The 19805-nt window shown below is 42.4% G+C and overlaps 1 protein-coding gene across 1 annotated transcript in view; it reads right to left on the bottom strand.

Moving 5' to 3' along the window:
• The window catches only part of LOC103914964 (calcium-activated potassium channel subunit beta-2), a 159550-nt gene extending 146657 nt beyond the window's left edge, over window positions 1-12893 (bottom strand). Inside the window, exon 1 of the mRNA XM_009321700.1 lies at window positions 12809-12893. Coding sequence (XP_009319975.1) covers window positions 12809-12846 — 38 coding nt within the window. The 5' untranslated portion in view covers window positions 12847-12893. The remainder of the gene's footprint in view (window positions 1-12808) is intronic.
• Between the last annotated feature and the right edge of the window lie 6912 nt (window positions 12894-19805).

Raw genomic sequence — 19805 nt, 5'->3', positions numbered from 1 at the left:
CGGCGGTGTTATTTTGTCATGGGAGGAAAGAAACAAACCTCTCTTTCTCTGACCCCCAAAGTCTTAGGGAAACCTGTGTGCAACAACATGGTACTTGAATTTTCCTTGACTATTTTGCAAAGAAGATAGTGTCAGAGAAGCACATGGAGATAGAGTGGAAGAGAGAAAGGTTATAGGTAACAACCCTACTATTATCCGTACAATAAATACATCTATACTGTGAGGCTGCATCTATGTTGGGATGGGATGAATTGCAGAAAAGACAACGTTTGAGTGTGCTGAGCCCCAGGATGTGAGCGCTCCTGTCCCTGGCACAGGCTGTACCTTGGCTGTGGTTCAGATGTGCTGGATGGATGAGAGACCAGGAGGCAAAGCAAGTGGCCTGCGCTGCCTCTTCAGGTCCTGTGGCTGCATGACGCTGGGGCAGATCAACTGCACTAAAGATTTCCCCTTCCAGAAAACTAGGGAATGTCAGACAACAGGGGAGAGTGATCTTGACAGTAGGTTGAGAACTGCAATGAGCTGACAGGCATGGTGAGAAAGAGATGAGGGTGTGCAAACACCCACACACCAAACTTGCAAGACACAAGATGGAGAGGGAGGATTATGGATGCTGAAACTTTTTGGAATACTAGTTTTCCAAGAACATCTACCTTTGCTATGGTGCTCCCTCTGCAATTACATTACTAGTGCTTTGTTACGTGAAATGTAGTTCCAGCTGACTGACGTACTATATCAAACAAGGCACATCATGAATTGGTGTGTCAGCCTGGTGAACTGAAGAGGAAAAAAAAATTCCACATTTCTGAAAACTATCTTTAAAAAAAAAAATTAAACTCTACATAAACAAAAATACCAAACAAGCTGCCCTTACCAAAAGGCAAGGGTATGCTGTTGAGACAAGGTGGTGAGGATCTAGATGAGGTGGAGAGGCTGATTTTATTCCCTGTCCTACAGAAGTCCTGAGGACAATGAAAAGCAGACGTGGCAGCTGCTGCTCTGTACCCACATGTGTGTCTGCCTGCCAGTTCTGCCTGACTTAATGGGGCACCTGGAGTCCAGGAGATCACCTCATGATGAATCCTCTGCAGTTTGCATTAGGAAGTATCATCTGCAGCTCTGTTCCCCTCTACAGATTGCACTGTCACTCAGTAATGGCCCGGGTGGCGATAAGAGAGCTGAAGAGAGCTCCATTGCTAGTGGAGATTTGCCTGCTCCTTTCCAAACTGAAAAAAGCACATTTTGTTGGAATGGAAGGAATTAGGGACTATTTACAAACATCACAAGTTCCAAGGTTTTGGAAAACCTTTCAACACGTTTCTTTGGTTGCAGAAACGTCTCTCAAAGCACCCTGCCTTTAGTGCTGTTGTAATCCTGTTTTCCCCCATGATGATTAACCTGCAGAGAGCAGAAGGGCTCCTTGCTCTGCCCGCCCGCTGCCAGCGATGCTCCTGCTGACGAGGGGATAAGTGTGGGCTCTGGGAGCCCTGGCAATGGCTCTGCTTGGGGGACCTTGGGTAGCTGAGGGGGACATAGCATGTGGAGCTGGAGGCAGTCAGGGTACCAAAGGGTTTCTGGAAAATTAGCAGTATTTCAGGATGACTGGGCACAGTGGTGAATTTATAGGGCTCTTCTGCTGCCTCAGAAAGGAGCAGCAGAGAAGCGGGGGTGAGGAGGGAAGTATCAGCATTGATTAAGCTGACAGTTCTGCTAATGTCACTGTGGACACAGCCACTTTCCTTTTCTTTGCCAGCAGCAACTTAAATAATAAGATGCAGAGGGAGAAAGAGGGAGTGTCAGCACTGGGCTACTCACAGTGCTGTTGGCAGTATTTAGATGAGAAACTGGGGGTGTGATGGATGGCCATGATGCAAAGATACATGGTGATCAGTGCTCTAGAAACACAGGGAGATTAAGCAGGACTGTGCCTGACTAGTCTGAAGGTGACTCCACCAAGAGTCAGTTGCTAGATGCTAATCAGTTTTTGTCCCCCCCCAATAATATTTGTATTGAACTCAGCTGTGGATACAACAGTTCTTGCAAATATGTTGGCAGATGCTGCTTTCTCACTTTGGCCTAGATCTGCACGCTGTGCTGCTCACCGGGCTTTAGGGTTCACAGGCAGGGAAGAGCTTGTTTCGTCCTGATCAGATCGTGACAGGCAAAGTCAAGCCTTCGAGCCTTGGCAGAGCTGTGAGTTGTCCTGCCTCCATGCCCCTGATCCTGCACCCTGTGTCCCCACTGATTAACCATTGTATAGGCTGGCTGAATGGTACTCTTGTCACACCATGGTTTGAAGATAAACTCAATTCTCAAAGTCTGTAGGAGTCTTTTTCCAAATTTTACCTTTCTTCTGGTAGTCAGGGATGATCTATACAGCTCTAAGCACCTTGAGCTTCGTGACCTAGTGTAAGGCAGAGTCTGACTGGCTGGCCTGGGATGTACTTGCAAGCTGTTGTGAGATGGGATAGTCTTTGTCATCTTCATAGACACCAGTGAGGGCTGGAATGAATAGGAATAATCCCAAGGTAAGGAATGTGAACCATAGTGTTCATGCCCTGTACCTGTATCAGACCTGATGATTGAAACTAAGTCTTTTAGATCCACTGTTTTAACCCTAAACCCCTCCTTTAGAGAAGGAGGAGGGGAATGTAGAAATAGTGTCTAGACTGGCTGCTGTATTGTGTGCATCACCATCAGCATGTGGGTCTGTACACTAAGAGTTCGTAAATGTTTTTAACTGTAGTTAAGGACAGTGTCCACAAAATCTTGTATTTCACACAGTGGCTCTTAAGTCTTATGTTAGACTTCTGGGCTTGGATTTAGGCCTCATTCCATCCATTTTCATGGACAGATTCAGAGTAAGTGAAGTGTCTTTCTGATTTTATAAGCTTGATGTGTATTGTATATAGTTAGCAGTGAGAGGCAGCTCTGAGAAGAATCATTCATATAAATACCCAGATATCATTATTTGGATCCACATCTCCCTGGTCGTTATGAAGAGGCGATCTTTTGACATCTTTTAGAACACCACGTCAAGCTATTTCCAAGGAGGTTTCTGCCTGGAAATGAGTATAAAGCTTTAGTTTTAATTCTGTAGGAGTTAAATTGAATGTTAATAACATCTCCGGCACTAGACTTCACATATAGAACATTATGGATATCTATCTAGTGTTCCCAATTAACGAGGGGCACTGTCTTTGCTGTCTGTTTCATGCAAGGACAAAAGTAATTTGTTAGGATAGCAAATTGCCTTCCATTTTTGCAAATTAGCATTAGAGCATCACTGTAGCAGTAACCCATGCTATCTGGATTATGGCAATGAAATTGCTATAAACAAAAGCTGTTTTCTGAACTAATATTTAGAGAAGATGAGAGAGATATATACATGAGGGGCATTAGTAAATAGATTTCAGTATTTATTTTTTTGAAAGAGGTTCTTTTTCTCCTGAAAGGGTAATGTACATCTAGCAAGGAGTTTCCTTAGAGGGTTTAAATGAAGAGTGAAGCTTTAAGAACAAAGTGAAAATGGAAGAAGAAATATACTGCCATGGGAAACTCAAAAATGAGGCACTTGGGGTTTCAGAGAGTTATCATTAATCCCCTCCTGCCCCGAGGGCTTTCCTGTGTGACCATCAAAATGACACACATGCAGCTGTCTGGCAGTTTGCCACATCTTTAGGTTTGATGGACTTTGCTCTGGGGATGGCTAAACCTCCAGCTGTTCAGAATGGCAGTTTGTTTTCCTTGACAAACATGCTCAGAGGTTTATCTGACCTATCCAGTCCACAAAAGTAGATTATAAATTGTTTCAAATGTTTTTTTCAACACCTTTTCCTTACCAGGACCTGGAAACACAAGAGGCCATCAAAACCTGAAAGCCTGTCCCACCTGAGCACTGCTTTACCGTTAGACTAGGATCAATGGTTGTACTGGGGGCCTGCTAATATTGCTGTTGTACTCGTGGCTTAACAAAACATGTAATAAGGTGCACCTTATTAATACGGGGAGAGGAAAACCCGGGCATATGTCTGTCTGGCTTGGTGGTAAGACTGCAAAGATCACATATGCCCCCAGCACAGCACAAAGCAGTCCCTAGCTGGTTCCCTGGGCAGTACAGCTCATGCGGTTATGTGGCACAAGCATATACTTTGAATGGGTAAAAAGGAGGTAAACGGTGAGTCAGAAATACATTCCAGGAGGCAAAGTGAACTCTTCAAAGTGGACAGGAGCTCAGTGGCAGAGTTGAGGGGCATCAGCCAGGGACTGGGGCTGGCGGGAAGGGCTCCAGGGAAGGCAGGTGTGTTTCTGTGTGCATGGCTGAGCCATCAGTGCCTGAAACGGTTTCGTTCTGACCACCTCATCAACTTGGGAAATCTCTAAATGAAGAGATTTAGGTCATTGAAAAACAGTTTAATAATACCTGACAAGATATTAGTGTTGATTTTGAAAATGCTGCAGAGGTATGATAAAAGAGCAGATATGTGATGGATGACAGGGAACTGTATGAACCACTTGTTTGGCTTTGTTCGGTGTTGAGTAAAAGATGAGAGAAGGAGAAAAAAGGATCTAATAGTACCATGAATCTTAACAGTGTAAGACACACTCAGACCACATACATTTCGGAGCCTCCCTTCCCATCTTATGCTGCAGCACACTGATACAGGGATGGTTACTAAGACAGTATCTGATGCCTGCAGACAAAATGTTTATTTGTTTTCATAAAAAAAGTGAGCTGGAAGTACGGCTTATGAGTGCAAACTGGGAAAGAGGACAGATATTTCCAAAGCTACTGCCAATCCCCTTACATGGCCATGATTTGACTACTGCACTTACTCGAGAGGGACCCATGACTCAACACGTGAATGTGAACGGGTTTTGATTCATTATGACTCCTAAGCTCCAAAAATAACAGCCTTTCAAAAAATTTATTTTTAAAAAGTGACCAGGGGTGTGTGTGTGTGTGTTTTAAAAAAACAACGACAAACAAACCCCTCTGAAATAACGGGAGCAGCTGTACATATTTCTTAGCAGTGAAAGAACTAAAATCCGGGTATTTTCTGACTCAGATAAAACTTAAGTTTCCCATATGTACTCTTGAAGACTATAAATTTGGAGAAAGACTGCTGTGAGAAGATGAAAGTTCCCTTGCCAGATGAGGACTTGACTCTTCTTGCTCAAATACACACACGTTTTCAAGATTATTTGCTTTGTGATAAACAGCTCTAAGTCCAGGTCTTTCAATCTCTTAACAAAACTCTTGAATGTATTAAATGCATGTGCAATAGACAGGATTCAGGGAAACTGAAACCTGTTGTATGTCTGCCAAAAAGAATAGCGCATCTGCAAAAAGAAATACCAAATTGGGAAACGTAATGCACTCAGTGCAGGAACACAGTAATTTCAGAGTACCTCGAGTAGATGCAGCATGACCTGCACTTGCAGAACTAGGCCTGGAGCCATGGCAAATCTGTCTCCAAAGTGTTTGGCTATTTAGTTAGCACAATGGAAAATATTAAACATTTTGGATCTTCAGTTTAGCTGGCCAACATATGTGGGTTTGAGGCTAGGTATTGCAGCAGCATGAAGTTCAGTCTGGTAAGTTGCGTAAAAAATGAAGCTATGGTATGATGGGAAGATGTTGATGCCCTCCTGAACTACCTGGTTCAAAGCTGGTGCCTCTGACTGTGGTATGGCTACACCCCAGGATAGACTGAAAGGATATTGTTAGCCTTCTGTAGCAGAGTGGACCTCAACTTTGTGGTGTTTTTGTGGTATTCATTTGGCCCTCACTAGAGCAGGGCACTGAAGGGGTAGTTTTGCAAGATGTAATTTACTCAGAGGTTCAAACTTTGTTTTGAATTTCCATCCGATTCAGAATTTTAAAGTAAATACCTAAAATGCAAATCAAACCTTTTGTATTTGAGGTGGAACAAAATTCAGACATAGATGAAAATACTAACACCCCCCCCCCCAAGAACCAAACCATCAGTCTGGGTTCATCTGAAATTTTGTCTGCAGAGCTGGTAGCCAAGCTGAAGTCAGTGTGTAGCAGTGCTCCAACTTGAAGGAAGGCTTTGGAGGAGGAAAGGGTGCACAGGCTGCTGTCTGCATGTCCCTGGGACAGAGCAGGGAAAGTAGGGTCCTAAGCGTGTGTCAGGAGTACAGGGAAAGCAACTATCCTTGGCCAAACTAAATCCCTGCTTTATGGCTTAATCCTTCTGCTGAATCACAGCTTTTGAAAGGAGCCATTCCCCTCCCACTGAAGTCACTGTGACCTGCTGTGACAGATTTCACCCAGCGCAGGTGAGAGCAGAATCAATGGTATTACCTCTCCAGCATGGCAAGGCCTTTGCTCCTGTTCCCAGTGCTACCAGTAACACACAGACAAGTGCTGCATCATTGCCAAATGGCCCCCACACCTGAAACTGGTGAGGTCAGTAGACTGCAAACAGGTGGGGCCACAATACAGTCAGAAATTCAGGGTTAACTGCATTAACCTGGGTCATGCTTGAACAGGCTGATACCAGCCTTTCGTAAGAGATCGAAGTTCTCAGGGCTCAGCTGGAGGATAAGGTCAGAAACTGACATTTTTTTATTTTAGTTTTTAGAACTTCTGCCCCCAAACATACAGATGAAGTCCATTCCCTCACTTAAAAGTTAATCTTGTGATAGCAATACCAATACAGTGGAAGAATACATGTCACTCAAACGGTATCACAGACTAACGTAGGCAACTGGGTATTTTCTAAAAAGGTGTAAAATGGTTAGTGTTTGCATGCACAACCTTTCTTTTGCTGGGAAAAATTTCAGCTTTTCAGATGAAAAAAACACAGACAAAGACCGGCTGTGCATGTAGCCTGCTAGCTCTCCTCCAGAGCTAGATGACTGCTCATAAAATGAAAGCAAACACTCCAAACTGACCTCATCTAAGCCACCCTGCATTGTTTCTCTTATTTGTTAACTAATACACGGCCAGCTGTCTAGTTAGTGAAACAGAAGCATTAAATTAGAGAAATCATAGAAAATGGAGACTGGGAGGCCCCTTAAAGGTCACCTGGTCCACCTGCTGCCCTGCGGCAGGTTCAGCTTTACCTGCACCACTTCTCTCTGGTTTGCCTAACTTGCTTTCCGAAATCATCAGTGATGGAGATTCCAGAATTACACACCATTAGGTAAAAAGTTTTCATGTGCTTCATGAAAAATACAACTCCTCAGCTAGTAGCTTCTCTCTATGAGGTTAATCTGATGTACAACACATCCACTGTGTGGTTTACTACTGCTTCAAGGAAACACGCTGATCCTTTGGGGACATGCAAATCTCAGCACTGGAAAATGGGAGATACATGCCAACTTTTGCCTGTAAGGTTGTTACTGGTAATGTGCATAGATGAATTTTGGCTAGATGGGATTTTTGGTCTAATGTACTTAACATGGTTGCCTTTAAGACCTTAATTGTAACGAATGTGATTAGCCTACAATTTTCCAAGAGAGGCTGCACTGTGACAGGGATGGGAGTGTTTGCTTCCAACCTCCACAGGCCAGACAGCACACTTGTAGCAGAGGATGTTGCTGTCCCACTGGCTGCTTGCTTTAATGAACGTACCAGGGCTGTTTAGTCTGTACAGTGATGAAGCATGGCCATAACCCTTTATACATCCCATCTGCACTCTTTTTAACTGTCCTCAGCCTCTCCCAACATACATAATTTCAGAGTTTACAGGAAAGTTACTTCATTGCTTTCACGTTTCTTTCACTGTTTCGCTATTTCCCAGGCACATACTGAGAAGCTCTTGTGTAGTGCCCTATTAGTGATTTCATTGAGACTACTCAGCTCTTTGCCTACCCAAGGCATAAGGTAAAACAGACTGAACTCTGTGTTTGGTGCATCCTCCTCTTCTTTTTCTTCTACTTTTCATCCTTGAGCACACTTTTTTATGGAGAGGGTCAAAATGCCTCCCAAAAGGGCCCACCCCCAGGCTCAGTGCTGCAGTCATTAGGAGGTTGCCACATGTTCCTCCGAGCCTCTTCCCCACTTCAGGTCTGGTTACTTCTCCCCAGCACCTATTGGGAATGGCACCAAATTGCTTCCTGCAACCTAGCATCCTACCAGTGCTATCAAGCTGGCACCCTCGTAGCGTTCAAACCAGTCAGTGCTGGAGTAACAGAAACATGTAAGCATACTGTCAGCACATTATGGATTTTTTTTTTTAAATATTAAATATCCACATCTTAATCCCAGTCAAATTAATCGAACTCCTAAACACTTTTGTAGGGACTGCAAGTGGGTGGACAGGAAGAATGTTTGTAAATGGATGAGATAAAACAGTGGGAAGAGGTTTCTACAGAAGAGGCAATTCAGAGCTAATCCCAGGCTCTGCTGCATGGCAGTGTCTCTGAATGCCCTCTCATTTACTGATGAAGAGCAATCGACTCTTGAACATTACCATTTATGCTGTTTCTGAATTGTACTATTTATAATATGTTTTAAACATTTTTTCCAAATCTGTATACTTCACAGAAGATGGGGGGGACAAACTGGCAATGGAAAGGAGCAATTGTAAACTAGTTAATAGGCCTAACTGTCATTTTTATTCAGCCTGTATGTGTAAAGTTTTTTTAAAGCAGTTTTAAGGAAAATGAGAATCAATCCTCTTGAACTTATGCTGTTTTATACAGTCTGAAGAGCTAGCACAAAGCTTGTATTGCCTTCTTCAGTTCATGGAATATAAACCAGAGAATATTAAAATTTTAAAATAATTCTGAATCTGCTCCACTTAACACTGGGAAAATCCATGATTCCAGTGACAGAAAGTAACAATATAAAACTTGTTTACCCATATCAGGTACTGCAGGTTTTACGATCAATTCCTGACTTACCAAGAGCTCTCTACATCAGTTGAACTTTCTTCATAGCCTCATATTCCAGTATTTTCCTAGCCTGAAGCTTCCTAATTTGCAAGATATAGCCTGATGTTGACCATACAAAACAAGCTCTTCTCTGGTAGATCAAAACTCGTTGTGCCCAGCAGAGTAGACACATATGTGTTACTTGCTTCCTAACCCAGGACTCCTAGAGTTTCACTTTTTGGCCTCACTTAAGCATTAAAATTAGAGAAGGATGCAAGTCAAAAGATTTGAGGCTCTGAGGGGTTGCACTGAATTCTGGGTGTTTGTTGTTTGTTTGGGTTTTTTTTCTGTTTTTTTTTTTTTTTTTTTGGGGGGGGTGCTTTTTTTGAATGTTATCCAAAGTACTTGAATGTGGTGGAATTAGAGACAATGCCGAATTGCTGGCCTAACACTTGTTATGTTTTTCTCCCGATGACTTATCCTCCTGTTTTGTAATTGCTCTTGTTTGAGTAGATTTGGTTGAGTGCAGCTTTTAAATCCCTCTCAGAATGAGGCACCAAAGAGAGAGCTGAGGAAGAAGAAATTAAAAGGAGAAATTCCTGGGGGCAGAGAAATTGAGCTAAAATCCTACTCTCACGCTCAGAACTTTCACAGATGCTTTTTAATGTCTGCACATGTATTCAAAAGAACGAAATATCTATCAGAGGGTTACCTTTACCAGTATTTCTGAACAAATCATCGGAAGCTTTGGATATGCAAGAAACACTGGACATTTTCCCCACTTTTTTAAACATCACAGTATAATCAGAAACAAATAGATTACTGTTGGTTTCAACATAGCTTCATACTGTCCAGAAATACGGTGGCAGAAAAACCTTTTAGGTAAAAGCAGAAAATTCATTAAGAAACAACAACTGAAACACTTTCTTTGTTAAGAATAATTAGCAGTTCAAAGACACTTGCCTTTCAAAATCTCTGCTTTGATTCCTGTCAGATGCAGAGGCAGTGATATATGACATGACATTCATCGACTAACTCTCAACATAAAAACATGTGATGATTTTTCTCTAATTGAGGGGATGGGAAAGCAAACCTTTTTTTTTTTTTTAAATGAGCTTGAGAAATAATTTAAATGGCTGTCAAATATCCAGCAGTGATTAGTAGACAACTGGATGGAAGATTTTCAAATTCAGTTTTTGCCCATTCCCAATGTTTTTCTTTTGCAAGTATTTTACTTTCTGACATTTCGGATGTCACTTATAGGAATATTTTTTTCCCTGTTTTTAAGGTTATCTCCTGTTCAAATTTGCCTGCACTGACTTCACTATGCCATTCTGACAGCTTTCTTTGGGACCAGTCAGCTCTTCTGCACTGTATTCCAATTGAGAGGTTTCAAAGTAGTTTTAGTTTATTTTTGGTCTTCCTGTGACTATTGAGTATTGTGCTGGCCTGTTTTTTTTCTAGTTGGCTGCTCTAGTGTTTCTTTCTCTTTATTCTCCACTGAATCCCAGCACATTTTTATTTTACAGGTGGATATTGTTTTGTGTATTCTTCTTCGCGTATTATTTTTCTTAGCCTCTGGATTCTACAATTAGCATGATTCTGTCTTTTTATTTTGGAAATCCAGCTAGAATAACTTAGGGCAAAATGTGAGGAGCAGAAGGACTTGTGAGTATGAATTGTTCACAGCAGAAATCCAAGGTCTGTGCTCTAGCTGAGAGTTCAGGAGAGAAGGGGTGACTGGTCCTACTTCACCTCGAGTACCTTGATGTGGCTTTAATGACTGCAGTAGGTTATTTCCATGAGTCCAAAACCTGCCCCTTCAGGTTTTACACAGGCTGTGGGCAGCATTTCAAGCTATGCAAAAAGAGAAACTGAAAAGCCAGTAGAAATACTCACTGGTATAAGTGAGTTTAAAATCAGTCTGTGAAAATAACTGTACAAGTTAATGGTCCTACATCCCTGTTTCTTTGTTATAAACATAACCCAGGCCTGTCTTCTGGGTTTGCTCCTGACACAGGACTTTCTCTTCCCATGTTACCACTCTGATAGCTTAGAAGTGAGACTGCCTCTGTTTCTGTCTCAGTGCAGTGTATGAAAAGCAAACATCTGCAGCAAGAAGCATATTGGAGGCCTTGGTGGAAGAGGGAGGATGTACTTTGGAAAAACAGATGTTCAAAGGAGCCATAGCTGCTGCTTTGCGCAGAGTTACTCAGCTCTCTGGGCATGGATTTGCCAACATAAATGCAGTTTAACTCAGTGTTTCCATGAAATCAATGAACTGACAGTCATACTTTGAGGTTTGGTACCGCCATGTAAAAACTTCCATCAACTTTAGTGAACATTTTGCTATTGAAAGGGATGAATAAAGCCAGCACATTTGATTTATTATCTGTCCTATGCTGCTGTGTAAGTAAGAGCAAGACACTTGCAAGCACTGTATGAACACCTGGTCAGGGAAGGTCCCTGCCCCAAGAAGCTTTGGGTTTACATAGGAGAGGAGGTCAGGCAGGAGAAGAATGGGAGAAGCCAGAGGTAATGTGACCAACAGAAAGATAATTCATATGTCCCCAGTTCAAGGTTGTCTCTCTCTAACACCCTTGCAGAACTAATGTCCTCTCATAAGTTACATGCCCTTTATGCACCAAAACACAACGCTGCTTTCTGGTACTTCACAACGTGAGGGAGCATAGTGTCTGGTCTATGTGAACAGAAGAAGAAAGTAATCTAAAAAGTTTGTAGATTATACAAAATATTTTGGGAAAATGTTCATTCTATTTCATATATGAACCAGCTTTGTGGTCTCTGACCTGCAATGGTTTGCTATCAATATTTTCCTAGAAAACTTTTAAACAGACATAAGATTGAATGACCAGCAAAGAGTAAATAACAATGATTTCTTTTTTGGCAGTTGAATCTGGAAACCTGGCTCTGAAAACCACGCTAATGCAGCTGGAGACCAAAAACATACCATAGTTGTGCATGCAAAACGAATGTAACTTAACGTTGGATATTAGAAGTATTCATTGAACAGTACAGAAAAAACCTCCATCTCAGTAAATTTCAAGACTCTTAAAAGATAATTTAGAAAACAGAATAAAGGGTGTCAAGAATATTTAGTATTTTGTTGCCTGCTCTTGATGTACATGTGGAGTCTTCACCCTTTTCTTCTCTAAACTGAAATATTTGCTGCCTTTGTACAACACAATAAACAAGACTATTTTCATCCACCTCACTGCCAGATATGACACCCTATGAGTAAAAGATCTGCATGTCATCAAATCCTGTACTGAGTGGTTTTTCTTTAAAGACACCATTTTCAATTTATCTCAAAGTCCAGCTTAGCTCTGAGTATCTCTTTTATGTCGGTACCACCAAATTGTATCAACATTACAGGATTATGAAGTGGGATCACTTACCCTGCCAACTCTGGCTTCACATTGATACTTCCAGCAGAGCAGGTGCTATATTTTATTAGTTACAGAGATTCATTGTGCATCCAGAAACTGCCCTCTGCACCCTGCTTTTATAATAGGATTCAATACAGCTGAGCAAATACAACCTCTGTAATATATATGAAATACAGGAAGATAATAGGAGCAGGATGAACTCTCTGACTAGGTATAGTGTGCACAGTGAATCAGAAATACAGAGATGCTTTACAAGATGGGGAAAAAGGAGGAGGGAAAATGTGTTTAAGGTCTGCCATGAAGGCCTAGGAAATGCTGCTTAAAGGATTTCTGTCCTAACCAACTCTGTAATCCTTACCTAAAGGCCTGAACACAATTACAACTTCAGTATATTTCCATGCCGGACTTTAGTTAAATTCTTAACATTGCAGTCAAATAGGGGGAAAAAAACAAAACAAATCTAAGGTACTAGTTGTTAGTAACCTCCGAATAATGAACTGACAGCAATTCCCCAGCCCAAACAGCTTAATCCATTTGTTTCTACTTACCTCCATTTGTCTCTTGGATATTTAAAGCAAAGGCTCATTTTATCCTGCAGATTTGGTGCTGCTGCTCAGTATTATCTTGCCTGATCATAAAAAGGCTCCTGACCAAAAGGAAGAGGAAAGCAATACGTAAAACAAACACAGAAGCCCAAGAGGAAAGCTACACCCTAAAGACCAGCACTAATAGCAACTGCGAGACGGGGAAAGAGAGAACACTCCCAGTTACTAACTTTTTCCATTGATACATCTGTTACAAAACAATTTTGCTGCAAACTTCTCTTCCTCCTTGCAAGCAATGCTTTGCTGTATGTGTAGACCTCAGATAAAGTACATGATGAGTGTGGGGTTTGTGGTTTTTTTTGTTTTGTTTTGTTTTTTTTTTTGACCAAGTAAGCAAGTTAGTGAAATATAAACTAGAAGCTCAGCTGACTGCTTTAAAAGTATAGTGCTAGGCAGTAATTATCACAAGGTGCATTTGTCCGTACTTCAGATTTTTTTTAATTCAAAAGTCTTCAATGGCAGCAGAGTCATATTTGAAATAGCAACCTATGGGACTTTCTGGCCAGAAAGCCTTAGTGCAGCAGAGGTGAATGTTTAGATGATTAATAACTTAATTTTTTAAGAGCTTGATGGGCAGACAGGGAAAATATGCCAAACTGTCCTTGCCTCAGAGGGATTTTTAGTGCGAAAAAAGAACTGCATTGAGGAGAGCTCATGATTTCACCTCTAAAGACTCTAAGGCTAGAGGAACATGCAGAGGGGCAAAGTGGGATTTACTGCAGCAGCAGAAGCCGCTGGGCCCAGCTGTGTTTTCACACCCTTGCCTTGGTGGATTTAAGCTTCTCCAAGCTCCAGGGCTGTTCCTTGGTGTAGGTCATAGGGTAGCTATGCGTGTGAGCCCACAAAGGCTGTATGGAAACTTTTGTTACTGACATTTAATATGTGGCTTGGAACAAATAACAAACAATTTGGTCTGAATTAAAAAGTTTTGACAGTTACATTTTGCCAAATGTGAGTCAGAAAGGAAAACTGATGGATGTGTCAGGTTTGAAGATTCCCAGGGTGTAGTAAACTCATTTGTTTTCAAAAAGTTAGGATCAGATTCTCCCCCTGCCTCAGAATAAATCTGGAACTACTTCAGGGAGGCTGACAGAAATTAAGGTCGTTCCATTCACCAGGGTAAATTAAATCTGCCTTGAGCCCACAGCCAGAAAACGCTGTATCCAGTAGCAGAGGTGTGAAAGAAGTGCTGCAGGCAGTAAGGCTGACAGTGGTCCTATTAAAGGTAATATTATTCCCCCCCGCACCTTAACCCTCCCTGTGACATCTTGCTATTGCAGTTTTCCATCTCTACATGCTGAGGTGATAAGCGGATGGGCTTTTTAAAAGTTATGTAAGGAGACACACAGATCATGTATAAAGGTGATAAGTCAGCTCATGGGAGAAAGGAGTCTTCTGGTTCCCACCTGGGATATTCAGAGACCTGAAGGCATTTGGTTCCCAAATCCCCTTGGACCCAACGGAGCAGGAGTGCCTGTATCCTTGGTGTTCCTTGAAAATTGCAGCCAGCATCTCCTCCAAGTCTTGTTTTCTGAAGGATTTTTCCCACGTGTGCTCCTCTCAGCTAGTAGCAAACCAGAAAGCCTTTCCATCCAGACTGGCAAACAATGGTCGTTCAGTAAGTGATGGCCTTGGGATGCAAGCCCAGCAGAGGCAGAATTGTCCCCAGCCCTGACTTATCCATTTCCTTTAAGCTAAGAACTGCTCACTGGGCAGGAGTAAACCCCCCCAGTCAGAAGGCAAAGTTAGATGCATGTCTCCCCTCCAATGCAGTGGGGCCCCCTGCAAACCCTAGAGCAGAATCTGGCCAAGGTTTTAAGACTGAGGTCTTAAAACACTGTACAAAGGGTGAGAACTGGTTTCAGAGGGACAGGAGAATTGAGTTACACTGCTGAATTCCTTGTGTATAAAACCAGACCTTTAAAAGAACATAGGAGCAACCCCCTTTTTAAAAGTCTTTTTGGATTATTCCTTTATGAGTGTTCCTTTTGGTCTGGCACAACGTGGAGTTACATGGCAGCATGATTTTTTCCCCCTTTATCATTTTCTCTCAGAAAAAGCATCCGGCAATGCTGCCTTTGTGGCTGGTTAAAAGCTTGACATACCAACTCTGAATAATTCAAATCCCCTTGGACCCAACGGAGCAGGAGTGCCTGTATCCTTGGTGTTCCTTGAAAATTGCAGCCAGCATCTCCTCCAAGTCTTGTTTTCTGAAGGATTTTTCCCACGTGTGCTCCTCTCAGCTAGTAGCAAACCAGAAAGCCTTTCCATCCAGACTGGCAAACAATGGTCATCGGGTAAGTGATGGCCTTGGGATGCAAGCCCAGCAGAGGCAGAATTGTCCCCAGCCCTGACTTATCCATTTCCTTTAAGCTAAGAACTGCTCACTGGGCAGGAGTAAACCCCCCCCAGTCAGAAGGCAAAGTTAGATGCATGTCTCCCCTCCAATGCAGTGGGGCCCCCTGCAAACCCTAGAGCAGAATCTGGCCAAGGTTTTAAGACTGAGGTCTTAAAACACTGTACAAAGGGTGAGAACTGGTTTCAGAGGGACAGGAGAATTGAGTTACACTGCTGAATTCCTTGTGTATAAAACCAGACCTTTAAAAGAACATAGGAGCAACCCCCTTTTTAAAAGTCTTTTTGGATTATTCCTTTATGAGTGTTCCTTTTGGTCTGGCACAACGTGGAGTTACATGGCAGCATGATTTTTTCCCCCTTTATCATTTTCTCTCAGAAAAAGCATCCGGCAATGCTGCCTTTGTGGCTGGTTAAAAGCTTGACATACCAACTCTGAATAATTGAGCCAGGTTAATGGTAGAATGTAATTTACATGCTTTCCAATTACTTTTAATGAGCCTGTTGGTACAGGTGTTTGGAGTAATTGCCAGCTATGGATTTATTTGGTTTTGTACTTTCTCACTGTTCACAGAGCTGGTCACCTTACAAAGGAAAATTAGTGGAGTAATTCCAGCACAATTATATTTAAGCTACTGGTTTGCAAAGGGCCTTTATGTAGCTTGAAGCAGAATATTTTCTTCCTCATTATTAATGCAGCATTGCATTATCAGGATTTATCAGGATTACCAAATCCTGCTATACATGCAAGTAAGGACATGGTTTATAGTCAATCTAGAGGCTAGTTACTACCAAAAATAGTGAAATTGTCCTGTTCTTCCCTCTCTGTATCATTCTGTATATTAATTTTATTAATACTTGAGCATAATATATATTTAGCTGTTGTAATTAATTACATTAAATTATATAATTACATCTTATTCTGTACATACCCTCTTTTGCATTGATGCTTGCCTGCACACATGGTGAGCTTGCTCAGGGAGTTAAATGGGCAGTAAAGTAACTCCGAGAGTGAACCGGTTTTTGCCCATTTAACTCCCTGAACCAGGTCTCTGAGAAGGTAGATAGGAGCAGTGCTGGCATGAGGCAAGTGGTAGGAATGGGTGGCTCAGGACACTGTGTATGGGGAAACGAGGTGTGAGGAGCCAGATTATCTCATGTAATTGTAATATTGTTTAACTGTGTTAGAATGGTTTAACCTGGAAGGTTTGGGGATTAACAGGTGATGAAAATTGACAGCAATGGAAGTTTAACTATTCTCGAGTATTTGTACCTAGCCTGTGTGATGTAAAGACCACATCTTTCACTGAAAACTGCCTGAACTCTGTTAACTCCACATCATCTCAGACAAATCATCGGAAGAAAGAGATAGACCCTGCAGATAGCTGATTGTCAGAGCAATGGACTTGCTCTCCCGGAAATGCCCTGACAGAGGGGGGTGGAAGACTTGACTGCTTAAGACAGTGGTGTAGTGACTGCAGGTGGATGGGCACATTGCCATCAAGCCAAAAGAGAACTGGTTAATCCATTGCTGCATGAAGATGCCATGATTGCAATTTAACACCAAGGTGAACTAGAAGGATTTCTAGCTGGAGACTGACTCAGTAGTGTAGTTGTAGGGCAGCCAACCACTGGTCCAGCTGGCTATTCCACACTGTGCCTAAACAGCAGGAGCTGTGGTAGAAAGCTGGTCACAGCTGGGAGGGTGCTCAGAAGGATAAGGGCACAGAAAGTCCCTACTCTCCAGTCTGCACATGCTGCTACTGTACTGGCAATATTGGTGTAATTTTATGGCCGTTGGCCTTTACTGCAGGGCAATTCAGTGGAGCTAAGGACAGCTGTAGGCCAGCAGTGCTCCAGTCAGGCTTTAATTCTTCAAGACAAGGCCATTACTGATTTGCTGCACTTGCCTCACTGACATGTTTTGCTGATCAGCTTATTCACTGAGTGTGGCCATTTGCACACCAGGGAGCTGTTACAGCGGGAAACAGATTTCTCTGTGAAGCTTTAAATAAGATTTATTTTCTCTTTTTTTTGTTCATTTGGAAGAAGCTCTGTGCTGACATATCAACATGTTTTTCTTCCATCTGTATGTGTTTATCCTTGAATTAGAGCATCTCAGAAGCTGGAGAAGGGGAAAATCATTTTAGCCCATCTAATCTATCTAGGAGGTCAATTACAAGATGGGCCACTTATTATATATTTTCCAGAGTTAATGTTCCAGTTGATGTGTCACTTCTAATATTTTGCATAGAAGAATTCTTTAGCTCAATAGATCTCTTTCTCTTTGAAGGAGGTTTGTGATGGCCTTTGTCTCACTACTCTTCTGGTAATTATAATGCCATTGTGCCATCCCCATTCATCTGTGCAGTATTGACACTTTCCCTTTCAAAATCAGCTTTTAATAAATGTTGACCAAGCCCAGTCAAATTTTTTGTTCTACTGTTGTTCGTGCTTCCTACTGACAGACCCTCTAATTGCATCTTCTTCTTTGCCTTTTAATTGTAACACAGCTTTGCAGCTGAAAATGTCATAGGTTTGGCTGTTTAATATGACTCTCTGATCCCCGTCCTTCCCTCCATGGAGCATCAGTGGCTTGCAGACCACAGTTTGATGGCTATCTCAGTTCCTGTGTCCTGCTTCTGCCAGGCTGAAAGCATTAATTTATGTACTTTCCTCTCTGAATGAGCGATGGAAGGCGTTTCCAAAATGGTGGTGTTTCATGGCTGTCTCATTATCATTGCTCCTGGTGGTGTGGGGAGATGTGCAGACATGGAGGCAGGACTTCCAGTTCTTAGCACAAGGCAATTCACCCTTAACGGACAGATATTCAAAAGATCCCAACAGGGTGGAGTTGAGGATTTGCACAACTTTGGCCTTAAGTGATTTGCTCAGTCATCAGTGAACAAGACTGTCAGAATCTGCTAACTTGAAGAAAGAGTAGATGCCTTGTACAGCGTTACACACTTCAGTACTGTAGTCCAACATTATAGACTTCAGTGTTAAAAACTCAGGTTTCTCCAGAGTTAAGGCTACAGGTTATGTGACAGCTGAGGAGGCACTTTCCAAGTCTAATTTCTGGATTTATGCCCTCAGACTTTGCCTGTTAGTCTTTCAGCTCTGAAAGCACTCTGTGGGCTTGGGCCACAGACAGCGTATGTGTTAATATATGTTGTTTTATATAGCATAAATACATGAAGTGAGGTGATGTCCATTCCAATGAAGTACTAATGAACTCAATAGAACAGTGGACCTGATTGTACTCAGCTTCGTTTGGGAACAGAGATCAATGCAAATTAAATTTGTTCTCACAATAGCAGCGGGATCCCTGGGAAAGCAGAGAGGAACTGGAAGAGGGCATTTTAGAAAAGATGTTACAAAGTGATTTACCGAAGATTAAAGGATGATGTAAAATACTAGTAACCATGAAAAGCCTGGAGGATACTCTGTAATATTTTGAAACAGGAAAATTTACTCTTGGGAAGCAAAAGCGGAAAATAGAAACAGAGGAATCAATCCGTACTTAGAGGGAGCTGGATTGTAAATTCATTGCAATCAACAGTAATTTTTCCACAATAGGTCAAGCCCATATAGCTGTGTTGTAACTGTTGCACAGGAATTTTAATGGTGCAGAAAATGGTGGAGGGCATCTGTGCAGTTCCTTTTAAAGAGGCAGAATATACTGTCCTTTGCTTTGCAGACAGGATTGGGAATGATAGATCGCACCTGTCCCTCGGGACTGCCAGGTAGCTACAGGGCTCAGGTCAGCAGGCAACAGTAAAGTTAATTAAGTGCAGTAATGTGATTAGGGTGAATAGTGAGTCGGTGAAAGAAGGGGTTGAAATTTTCCTTCCTATTCAGTAAAATATTAAAGCCTCTTTACATTGTTTTCTCTCTGGTCTCCCCCCCTCCCCCTTCTTTTTTTTTTCCCATCCTTTTTTTAAAGAGAGACCCAGAACACCCTCCACTCCACATTTTCTTCAAGAAAATCCCATGCACTCTATAGTTTTGTGATGTTTGACTATACTATTGATCTTCCTGAGTAATCTGTTTGAAAAATTCATCTCCCAGGGACCATGTTGTCCAAGACGGCCATTTCACAGCCTTCTCGGGGCAGCTGTTTACAGCAGTACAGTGAGTCACGGGAGCGAGATGCAATCTCGGATGAGCAAGCGGGGATTCCTCAGATGAAGTCACGAGAACATGTTTCTCCACCCAAGAGTCTGGGGTTTGTTTATAATTGACCAAAGCCACCATCATACGGGATGATTTTGTCTGCCTCGGCATCGTGCACTCGCTTCCCATGTACCTGGTGGAGCTTCCCCACAGTTCAGGACCTCTGAAGTGTGCTGACAGGGAGGGTCACAGCCCAGAGGGGGTCAACACGGATGCCCCAGCTCACACCTTATGGACAACCAGTGCTCCCCAAAATGGCTCTGTAAGCCTAGAAAAACATTTTCTGAGCGAGTGCTGCTTCCTTCAAGATGTTTGGAGTTTCCTAGGTGCTAGAAACCCTCCTTTCGGGCTAGCTCCAGCCATGACTCCGTTACGGCACTCCAACTCACGCCGGGGAAGGTCGACTTCG

Source organism: Pygoscelis adeliae, unplaced genomic scaffold (genome assembly GCF_000699105.1).
Source record: "Pygoscelis adeliae isolate BGI_AS28 unplaced genomic scaffold, ASM69910v1 Scaffold223, whole genome shotgun sequence".
In the NCBI taxonomy this organism is placed as follows: Eukaryota; Metazoa; Chordata; class Aves; order Sphenisciformes; family Spheniscidae; genus Pygoscelis; species Pygoscelis adeliae.
The sequence above is the reverse complement of the archived record's forward strand: the minus strand, read 5'-3'. Positions and strand labels throughout refer to the sequence as shown.